This window comes from Rhinoderma darwinii, chromosome 4 (assembly GCF_050947455.1).
Source record: "Rhinoderma darwinii isolate aRhiDar2 chromosome 4, aRhiDar2.hap1, whole genome shotgun sequence".
In the NCBI taxonomy this organism is placed as follows: Eukaryota; Metazoa; Chordata; class Amphibia; order Anura; family Rhinodermatidae; genus Rhinoderma; species Rhinoderma darwinii.
The window spans coordinates 134,541,233-134,553,328 of record NC_134690.1 but is presented as its reverse complement, the minus strand read 5'-3'; the positions used below and the strand labels follow the sequence as shown (position 1 = coordinate 134,553,328).

At 41.3% G+C, this 12,096-nt stretch overlaps 1 protein-coding gene across 1 annotated transcript in view; it reads left to right on the top strand.

Annotated features, from left to right (window-relative positions):
* The window catches only part of ZBBX (zinc finger B-box domain containing), a 199,239-nt gene that overhangs the window by 109,019 nt on the left and 78,124 nt on the right, over positions 1–12,096 (top strand). Inside the window, exon 13 of the mRNA XM_075861573.1 lies at positions 4,350–4,429. Coding sequence (XP_075717688.1) covers positions 4,350–4,429 — 80 coding nt within the window. The remainder of the gene's footprint in view (positions 1–4,349; positions 4,430–12,096) is intronic.

The following is a 12,096-nucleotide window of genomic DNA, read 5'->3' as shown; positions in this document are numbered from 1 at the left end:
GTTTTGTTTCGTGTATGCACAGGAGCTGTATCTATCGAAGAAACTTGTATCTGTCAGGTCAGCGGCACTGACTGGTTCAGTGTCAGTCGCTCCTGCATGTCTCTGACATGCAGGATCGAGCTGTTACCGATCACATCTAAGTTTATTGCTTCGATGTGATTGATAACAGGTCTTGGTCCACGTAGGACCTGCTGTCACTGAACCAGTCAGTGCCGCTGACTTGACGGATTCAGGTCTCACTTGACGGATGATACAGCTGCTCTTTACTCAGAATACAAAGCAGCTGTATTTCAAAAAGTAAAGTCATTTTTAATAGAAAGTTGCACCAAACACACTGATACACATTTATATATATAAAAAAAAACTATTTCAAAGGTGTTCATAGCCTTTAAATACTACGACTTCTGAAACAAAAATTGCAGGAGTTTTATATTTGAATACCGTTTTATAGCTTTTCTCTAGAGATCATCTAGCCTAAGGCCTCATGCACACGACCATAAAAACTCCCGTTATTACGGGTTGTAATTACGACCCGTAATAACGGGCTCATAGACTTCTATTGGCCACGGGTACCTTCCCGTTTTCTATGGAGTCTATGGAGCTCCCGTAATAACGGGTGGCTACGTGTGTGCACCCGTCATTACGGCAGCGTTGCTAGGCGACGTCAGTAAATAGTCACTGTCCAGGGTGCTGAAAGAGTTAACTGATCGGCAGTAACTCTTTCAGCACCCTGGACAGTGAATGCCGATCCCAATATAGAGCAACCTGTAAAAAAAAAAGAAAAGACGTTCATACTTACCGAGAACTTCCTGCTAACTCCCTGAATGACGTTTCAGCCCATGTGACCGCTGCAGCCAATCACATGCTGCAGCGGTCACATGGACTGCCGCGTCATCCAGGGATGTCGGGCTGGATGTCAAGAGAGGGATGCGTCACCAAGGCAACGGCCGGGTAAGTATGAATTTCTTTTACTTTTACCTCGGAAAGGGCTGCCCCTTCTCTCTATCCTGCATTGATAGAGAGAAGGGGCTGCCGATTAGTGCAGTGCAATTTTGCAGAGAATACGTGCCCGTAAATACGGGTGGAATACGGGTGACACCGGACCCGTATTTACAGGCACGGGTCCCTAAATACTGGTGCAAAACGGGTTGAATACGTGTGACACCGGACCCGTATTTACGCCAGTATTTACGGGAGGGGGAAAATGCGGTCGTGTGCATGAGGCCTGAACGTGTAAATACATTGCATTACTTGTCTTTTGGTGATCCTAAAATATGTGGATATCCCAAAAATGGCTGTTGGCTAAGTGTCTGCAAACCGCTTATTCTAGTTATTTGTACAATAATGTGTGGCTTTATAATTTTTTATGCTTTCTTCCCCAAGCCCCTTCTCTAATTAGTCTTATAGGGAAATACCCCAGAGCTCAGTATAAGCAGTTTCTGGGCTCTGGAGTGCTGAAGGAGATCCCTTAAGCCAAACGGGAACTCCTGAATCAATCTTTTAATTTCCAGTTTATGCAGGGTCCCGTTAGTAAAAAAAAAAGTGATGTGTAGTTGGAATTAGTAGAAAGAATTCACATGCAGAAGTACTACCTTATCTTTTAGCCTTTAGCTTAACATTTGCTATAAGCCCACATCAAAGTTAAGGATCACTGTATATTCTCTGCTCATTATTAGGTTGCATCGGTGGAATATGCATTAATGTGAGTCACCGCTAAGCCAACGCTATTTCTAACATTTCTGACATTTATGATGATTTCCTCTTAATTTGGTTAAAATGTGCCTAGATCTCTTTGTATTACACAAGTAAAATTTTACTTTAAATGGGTCAGAGACCAGGAGTATAAATGCACGACTGAGAAAGCGTAATTCTTAAATGTACTTTCTGGAAATCGGTTCTGTTGCTAGGCTGCATATGATCAGTTACTAGTAGTATTAAAATGGAAAATGTTATCCATTCTCTGTAATACCCCCTTCTGTCTGTTGCATCATATTAGCTTTTGTTCCTTTCTTAAATGAGCTGTTTTTCTCTTGGACATTTTTAATTTCATGGATAATGACTAATTAGACATTTTATACAGTAGAAATTAGCACCCAACCTTTTCACGCAAGAAACTAAAATGTATGTCATTAATTTACAATTAATTATATTCTGTGTTGATTCCACATTTGCTACAGTAAATGCTGATTTAAGCTGTAGAATTATGTTTTTCTACAGAAATATGTGCAATGTATACTGTATATAGGTGTATGTATATACACATCTATCTATCTATCCTATCTATCCTATCTATCTATCTATCTATCTATCTATCTATCTATCTATCTATCTATCTATCTATCTATCTATCTATCTATCTATCTATCTATCTATCTATCTATCTATCTATCTATCTAAAAATGAGGCAACACTATTATTCACTCATCTGCAATGTTTCATCTCTGCTCCATGGGACCTTTTCTCAAGCAGTGAAACATACAAGATATGGTGTATCTTATACACAAGTGCATTAAGAAATTAATCAATCAAATATTAAAAAGTTCAAAAACAGTGTGAACAGTAAATGATACATGATTACAGTGTAATACATAATGTGTCGTTATACTTAGTCGAGTCACATTATTATAACCACCTCCTACTTTCGACGTTGGCAGCGCATAGCCCATAAAGGAAGTGATGTGTCGTGGGCTGGCTTGGTGGGTATATAAGGTGTATGATAGGCTGTTGCAAAAAGGGATGACCAGCAGACCATGCCCTCCCAGCATTATAAGACCCGGCTGCGTCCTGAAAAAAGTATGTAATGTAAATAAACATGAAAAATCATGGGGTATTGGGTTGTGATTTTGGCCAAAAACACGCTAAGCTCGCAACCCTCGTCACGGGTCCCCAGTCTTGCGAGTCCCTAACTGGAACTTTTTGTTCCAATCTTTAAGCTACACCACAGAAGAAAGTGGGACATAGAATAAGGTTAAAAACACAAAAAGGCCATACTCACAAATTGGGCAGGTATAAGCCCAGCAGAACGCAGCCGGGTCTTATAATGCTGGGAGGGCATGGTGTGCTGGTGTTTGGCATTGCATGGGCATTATTAATAGGCTGCTATTCGGCAGTAAATGCTGTGCCTCACTACTCGCACACTATCCCTCCATGTCTTACACACTGCACTCACTCCCTATGTATCACTTATAGTTCTGACCCCTATGCACTACTGCCCCTATATTCTGTATACATTATTATCATTTGTGTATTACACACCTTATTTATTTTCTGCACTACACATTTCTATCCATGCCCCACACGCCACTCCCCTCAAGGCTAGTGGGAGTGGCTATTCTTATTTAACACACCTGAGCACTCTCCTTCAGCAGCATTTTTGACCTGTCTGCGTCCTGCTGGGCTTATACTTGCCCAATTTGTGAGCATGGCCTTTTTTGTGTTTTTAACCTTATTCTATGTCCCACTTTTTTCTGTGGTGTAAATAATACTACTATACTGTTACTAAATATTACTACTATACTGTTACTAAATAATACTACAAGACTGTAACTGAATAATAACACCATTCCGTGACTAAATAACAACACCATACCATGACTGAATAATTCCTTTATACTTTTGCTAAATAATACTATCATACTATAAATGAATAATACCAGCATACCGTGGCACAATAGCACCAACGAACCACCAATGAATAAATAAAACGACCCTACAAAGACTTATCTTACATATTGTAAGTGTATTTTACCACCATACTGAGACTTATTACAATGATCATATAGGGGTCAGATAAAACACAGAAAATCTGCAGAGTTTCACCAACTGCAGATTGGCCAAATTTATAAAAAATAAAAAGGGGATTTTTTTATTTTTTTACCTCTCCTGCCTACTTGAAGTTTATATACACCGCTTTAATTGATTGCTGCCTGCTGTATTACTCCCAGGTATCACGTGATCGCTGAGTCTTTGCCATGAAGGCAGAACTGCTAAATCTAACTTAAATGCATATGCAGTGTCGGTTTCGGATACAGAGTTATGCCTCGTGTGCTATATGGCAGTGCATTGAGGCCATTGGGCTCCCTAGTATCGTCATTGTGTGTTGCCATACAGGCTCCGTCAGGCGCGTTATGCATGGAACTCTTTTCCCCTAGAAGCAATACTTCTAGGGTAGAATACCTCAATACATGTTGAGGATGCGACAGGTTTTCCCCTGTCGGATTTGTACACAACTTGTCAGCAAAAAAAAAAAAAAAAAAAAAACAACAAAAATCACAGAGCATTCAATTATCTTGACATAATGGTATTTTTTATGATCCACGATTTTATACAATCCTAACTTGTTTTAATAGGATCCTGAAGAAGAACTGGATGAATCTAGAAATTTTGTAGTGAAAGAGGCAGAAACCAATGAAAGAAACAACCAACAAAGGTTGGTATATTTAATATTTGAGCATTGCAACTGAATGTTTCATATTTTTAATCTAGCATGTCTGGGACTGGTTTGATGCCTTATTAGAGCAGAGCTCCCCAACCTTTTTTAACCAAGGACCAGTTTTATGCAAGATAATTTTTCCACAGACCGGCGGGGAGTTTCGGGGTTTAGGGTCAGTTCAGATGTTGTGTAAATAGTGCGGATTTTCCGCAGCATAATACAGTAGCAATAAAGTGGATGAGATAGAACAAATCTCATCCACACGTTGCGTAAATAGTGAGCGGAAAAAACGCTCAGAAATTGACCTGCGGTGCGGAATTTTATTTGTGTAAACGCTTATTTTTTGCAGGTTTTCCCCATTGAATTTAACGGGGAGGTAAAACCCACCACAAATAGCAGTTATTGCGTTTATATGAAGCGAATTGTAACTCAGAAAAAAAAAAATCCTATACTTACTCAGAAGTCTGTGTTTCATTCTCCAGGTTGGCCTCCTGGGATGACGATTCATCCCATGTGACTGCTGCAGCCAATCACAGGCTGTAGAAGCTGTCACATGGGATGAAACGTCACGGATGACATCAGAGGGCCGGTCTTCTGAAATGACGCTTCATCCAATGTGACCACCGCTGCAGCCAATCACAGGATCCAGTGGTCTCCTGGGATAAAATGTACTCCCAGGAGGCCGGCCTGCTACCAGGCCGACTGAATGCGCAGTAGTTTTCAGCAGCGGACATTCCGGGCGAAAAACTGCACCAAAATTTGGTGTGGTTTTTCGCCCGGAATTCCTTGCGGCCACTGGGGCGGATAGCAGATACCGCGGCCCGGTACCAAATGATCCACGGCCCGGTATTCGTCCGCGGCCCGGTGGTTGGGGATCACTGTATTAAAGGATTTCCGATCTTATATGAAGATTAAAAAAATATATATATATAAAATATATATCCAATCGAACTGAAGATCTTAAGTGGTAAAGAGAATCCATTAATGTACTGTCCAAAATTTAGTTCTTCAATCCTATCATACACTACATTATAACTTAGTAACATAGCAAAGAATGGGCTACAGGAGGAAACTCTTCTACACCTGGCAGAAAACAGTCGCAAATGGCTCAAGAGTCGCAAAAATAACGACTTTTGGGACATTTCCGCTGCTCAAGCCTCGTTTCTAACAAATTGGGCAGAGCAAAATGGAAGTGGCAAGGTCACCATCGGCCCCTTGCATTCAATATAAATTATGCCAAAAACTGGAGTAAATTGTAGTGGAAATTTTTGCCAGCCAGGAGCGCACGTACAGCTGTAGATGTGTATGAAACACCAGTCTTAATAAATTTCCCACACAGAACAAAGGGGGTAATTTATCAAATGTTCTGTGCCATTTTTCTGCTGTAGAAAAGTCGCAAAAATTGCAGTTTTCCAAAAAAGTGGATGGGGCTTAGCGGTAGGGACAGGGCCAACACAGTTCGCCAAATTTTAAAGAACGCCAGAGATTGGTCTGAATTGGAGCACAAATCTATGCCTATACATAGACTTTTGACTTTCTGGCCAGAAATGCGCCTAATTTTTTTAAAAGGCTGTGATGGTGAATTTATGTGTGATTTATTGTGAGCCCTCAGCAGAGAGGAATGATTCTGTAATCCGGTACCACAGGTCGTGTCTCCAGCATATGGACAATCAGATGAGTCAGAGGGGCAGCCACAAGACATACAGTGTCCTCATTGTCCAGTCTCCACAGGGGATCATCCGGAGGCACCACCATCACTCAGCTAGTGTAGACCAGCAAACCAAGCAGATCCAATTATCTCCTCCCACTGTGTCCTCATCCTAGCTGTGGCAGACAATTGTTGGGCATTACACATAATAGTACAAAAGACACAACTCACATACAGACAGTAGAACTACAAACTAAAGTCATTATAACAAATGATGGTGACTAGAAACTGACAAGATGTTCCTTCCCCTGAGGGGTATATAAGGGCTTGTCCTGGGGAGGATGGAGATCTCCTGTATGTAGACTTTAAAGGGAATGTGTCGCTAGAAAATTATTATAATTTTTTTTTAGTTAAACAATTATTATTTAAGTGATTATACATTGTCTTAATTTATTTTGTATTTTTTCACAAGTCCGGAAATATTATAAAATTAGATTCTAATTTATAACATTTCCATGTGCTGGCCACTAGAGAGAGCAGTTCCCAAAATTGCAGCATGGTCAATGTGGTAAAGCAACCTCATTGCTTTATGCTGCAAATTTGGGGTAGACACACTCTCTCCAGTGTCCTCACACAATCCCCCCTCACTTCTAGCTAGTGCCAGGAGAAGGTTGGGTTTGAATCTTCAAACCTCCTACACTGTGTGCCGCCATTTTCTGAGCGACTGCACAGTGTAGGAGGATTAGATACAGTGTTCAGCAGACAGTATAACACGAACATAATACACACGAACATACACGAACATAAATTACCTTCTCCTGCCGCCGCCGCCACCTCCGCTCCTATTCTTTGCGCCTTCGCTTGCTTGAACATATGGCCGGAAGCCGCGGCCAGAAGTCGTCATCTTACTGTCCGGCAGTGGCTTCCGGTCCACATGAAAATGGCGGCGGATTTCGCTCTGCGAACGAGCTTCGGTTTGGTCTGTGTGGCAGTTCCCACACAGACGACGTAGGCTTCAGAGAATGGAACGGCTCCCATTCGCATTCTCTATGGGGTTGTATGTGCCGTATTCCATCTCTGTATGTGTCGTTAATCGACACATACAGAGATGAAAAAAAAAATGGCAGCCCCCATAGAGAAGTAAAAGTAAGAACAAAGTAAAAAGTAGAACATGAGAACACAAATAAATACAATTTATGTTAATATCATATTAAAAGCAATATGATAAAAAATAATGACACCTTACCTTTTAATGAGAGCTGAAGCTGAGGCCAGCGCTCTGAGGAGTTTCCTGTGATTACTTGATTTTGTGGACTGTGTGCTGTTCCTGCATTGAATGCTACTTGGATACAATAAACCCTGTTGGAGTTGCCCTGTCGTCACTGTCTCTGTTGATCGTGTATTAACCTAGCGAACCCCATGACAAGGCATGTGTCTTTTAATGAACTAGGCGCATCTTACTCCTGGCGCTCTTTAGATTAAACTGTCCTATGAAATGGCAGTCTTAACAAATTCCCCATGACCCCTTGAGCAGCCTTGTTAATACATACTTGGCAATTATTACACTATTACATCCAAAGCTGGAGTAGTACGATTTGTGGACTATCTGTGTTGTATTATTAATTGAAAAGAGTTTTATTGTATAGAGCTCCAAAGATGATTGCGGCATATGGATGTCATAGAGTGGGTCCCCTGCAGAGAGGACAGTCACTAACAACTCTCAAAGACCCGATCTATCCATTTATTACATGGACGGTCTTTGATTTTAAAGGTCACATGTAATACTACATTTCCCCTGCAGGGAAAATATATAACCTGCTGCATCTTCCCCAGCAAAATCAGCTGATCACCGTGGCTCTCATGTTAAACGGGTTGTCTGTGATAAGGTAACACCTTTTTAAGGTTGTTAAATGGATAAATGCATCTTAAAGAGGCTCTGTCACCAGATTTTGCAACCCCTATCTGCTATTGCAGCAGATAGGCGCTGCAATGTAGATTACAGTAACGTTTTTATTTTTAAAAAACGAGCATTTTTGGCCAAGTTATGACCATTTTTGTATTTATGCAAATGAGGCTTGCAAAAGTCCAAGTGGGCGTGTTTAAAGTAAAAGTCCAAGTGGGCGTGTATTATGTGCGTACATCGGGGCGTTTTTACTACTTTTACTAGCTGGGCGTTCTGACGAGAAGTATCATCCACTTCTCTTCAGAACGCCCAGCTTCTGGCAGTGCACAGACACACAGCGTGTTCTCGAGAGATCATGCTGTGACGTCACTCACTTCCTGCCCCAGGTCCTGCATCGTGTCGGCCACATTGGCACCAGAGGCTACAGTTGATTCTGCAGCAGCATCAGCGTTTGCAGGTAAGTAGCTACATCGCCTTACCTGCTGATGCTGCTGCAGAATCAACTGTAGCCTCTGGTGCCGATGTGTCCTCGCTCGTCCGACACGATGCAGGACCTGTGAGTGACGTCACAGCATGATCTCTCGAGAACACGCTGTGTCTGCACTGCCAGAAGCTGGGCGTTCTGAAAAGAAGTGGATGATACTTCTCGTCAGAACGCCCAGCTAGTAAAAGTAGTAAAAACGCCCAGATGTACGCACATAATACACGCCCACTTGGACTTTTACTTTAAACACGCCCACTTGGACTTTTGCAAGCCTCATTTGCATAAATACAAAAATGGTCATAACTTGGCCAAAAATGCTCGTTTTTTTAAAATAAAAACTTTACTGTATTCTACATTGCAGCGCCTATCTGCTGCAATAGCAGATAGGGGTTGCAAAATCTGGTGACAGAGCCTCTGTAAAGGGAACCGGTCACCAGCATTTCACCTATTGGACTCTAATCAACACTCTCTGGCCGCAGCTGTCAAAAGTTCATTGCTGTTATCCCTTCTCTTAAAGTCCTCCTCCAACCGTAAATAACGGTCTGAAAACATATTTTTTGGTAATTATCCTCATTTTCTTATGCCTGCGTACCGCTGGAAACTGGCCCGCCCTGAATGCCATAATCTCGTCTGAGATAGCGCACATACGCCCGTCATGTATGATCCGCCACCCTTCTCTACTTCGTCCGGGCCTCAAATCGAATTACTGAACATTCTCCGCTATGGCGTCCCATTGTGCACACGCACCAGAACAAGACATCCATGCGCAAGCACAGGATTTTGTGTGCTCTGGGGCGAGGCGAGGAACAGTCAATCAAAAGAAAGAAGGCAGGGTTAACTCTGAAAGGCTTGGAGAATTATGATATGACTCTTTTCAAACGAAGATATGACTCTTTTATGCTCATTAGCATACAGCACAGGAACACTAAAAATCTGAATACTAAAGCTACAGAGCCGACTTAGAAGATAATTATAGGTTACATAAAAATGAGTTTTCACCCACTTTGACGACCAGGTATTGCTGGTTTAATAGGTGAAATGCTGGTGACCGGTTCCCTTTAAAGAACAGATTTGAAATGACAAAGTAGCAAATTCATTAAACTACATAAAATAGTGTGTGGAGAGGCCACACATTCTAGTTGTTAGACATATTTGACCATGTATTTGACCCTATTTGACAGAAATGTACTCCTTTTGCATGATATAAGTGCCAGGGTTTTTTTCTTTTAAAATGAATTCCTACAGACCGGGGTTGATCATAAAGCAGCAGCGGCAGACCAGTTACTTATAGACTTGTCAGTTCATAAAGGACATCACTTTAGCCTTGACTGAATGCAATTATATAGGTTATTAATCTTATCAATGAAGTTTAACTACCAATGAATTGATCTAAAAGATTTTGACAGCAGGGGTGTGTGAAATAATTGCATTATTGATACTTTGAACACAACACATTGTATATGAAAATTGTATTAACTTTTATTAAATAAATTACTTGGATCATATTTGAGTGGTTGTATAGATGTGACACAAATGACGGGAAACCGGTTATTACTGCCTGCACCCCGGGATAGTCGCTTTTCATGAAATTAGATTTTTGTGTGATGTTCAAGGTTTATATTAAATTTAAGTCTACATTTTGGATAGTTGTGCACATGTAATTATTTTAAAGTGTACTTGTAGGCTTCTATACACAGTTTGTGGTCTAAACTAGTGACCAACCTAAATAATTGACTAGGAAAGCTGTTTTGTTCCTTAGTAATTCTCATACATCATACAGCTAAACTAGCTACTTGTAGTTTGTTTTATCAAGTTGTATTTTATTAAATCTCTACTTAAATTAAGAAGATGAAAACAAACCTAGTTGTTTTCTGGTATCCAAGAGAGTTGTCTGTAAGGAGATGTTGAGTGAGCGTCTTCTGTGGTCCCCTTTCCCCCTTTGTCCTGGTGTGGTCTGTCTGCATCTTTGTTCTCCCATGTTTGTTTGGTCCAGGCGTCCCTCCCTTCCCTCTTGTGTCCACGCTCCTTGTTCTCATCGGTGGAACCATCGCCACAGCGTCCAATAGGGCATCGAACTGGTCGCTAGGGGGAGGAGAGCAGGAAGGTGAAACTGAAGAGGAGGGCGTGGACAGTTTACAGTTATTGTGGCGTCATTACAGAAGAGAGGAGACGTTCGACTGTGAGAGCCATTGTGCCATGTGATTAAGGTTGGAAAAGGCTTTTCTAGGAGGCAGGCTGAATCAAGAGTAAGAGTTCGTCTGGGTTCATGAGACTGGGGTGTAGTCAATAGTCAAACTCCAGATAATCTTATTCAGACGGAAGAGTGCTGGAGAAAAAAGCCTTCATGGCAAGGAGCATTACTGGAAAGTGTAAGCCACTACCATTATCTGCAGACCTAAGAAAGATTTTCTGAGACGCACCTTGTACATCTTGTGGGTTTTAAGCACTTTATCTGTTGTTACACTTTTCCTAAGTGTGAAAGTTGTTTTGGTGAGCACGTCTCAAAGGGCTGGTAGTGTGCAGGCCTATGGCTTAAAGGGAATGTGTCGCTAGAAAATATATACCGTATATATTTTTTTAGTTGAACAATTATTATTTAAGTGATTACACGTTGTTTTAATTTTTTTTTTTCATTTTTTCACAAGTCCGGAAATATTATAAAATTAGATGCTAATTTATAACATTTCCATGTGCTGGCCACTAGAGAGAGCAGTTCCCAAAATTGCAGCATGGTCAATGTGGTAAAGCAACCTCATTGATTTATGTTGCAAATTTGCGGTGGACACACTTTCTCTAGTGTCCTCAGACAATCCCCCCTCCCTTCTTCTGGCTAGTGCCAGGAGAAGAATCACTGGAATAATGATAGAGCTTTATAAAATATAACTTTTACTTCATATTGTTTAAAATAATGTGCAAAACATACACACAGGACAAATTTAAAGGCTAAAAATGTGCTCTCTTTTGTGAGAGAAAAACTGACATTCTGTACGTTTTGTGCAGAGTAAATGCAACTGACATTCTGTACGTTTTGTGCAGAGTAAATGCAAAGCTCCAAAAATTACTGCATAAAGGAGGAGGTTTTTTTTTCAAAGGTATATTTTGGGGTAATCCACCCCCCTACCCATTCTATAGTGTGTCCAAGTCCATCTTGATCCTGTAGCTGGGGACTGGGAAACCTCCTATTTTCCTTTTATATGTGTCCAGGCAGATAATGCTGTTCTCCCGACGCGTTTCCTTGTGGCCAAGATTCTTCAGGGGAGTTTAGGCCAATTAGCCTCTATGGTCAGACGTTACACGCCGTGACAGGCGTTTATCCCAGCATCGTGGAAACAGATGCACTTAACTTTCTTTGCCACTGCATAGGATTTATCTTTTTTCTTGCTCCAAAGCCTCTGACCATAGAGGCTAATTGGCCTATACTCCCCTGAAGAATCTTGGCCACAAGGAAACGCGTCGGGAGAACAGCATTATCTGCCTGGACACATATAAAAGGAAAATAGGAGGTTTCCCAGTCCCCAGCTACAGGATCAAGATGGACTTGGACACACTATAGAATGGGTAGGGGGGTGGATTACCCCAAAATATACCTTTGAAAAAAAAAACCTCCTCCTTTATGCAGTAATTTTTGG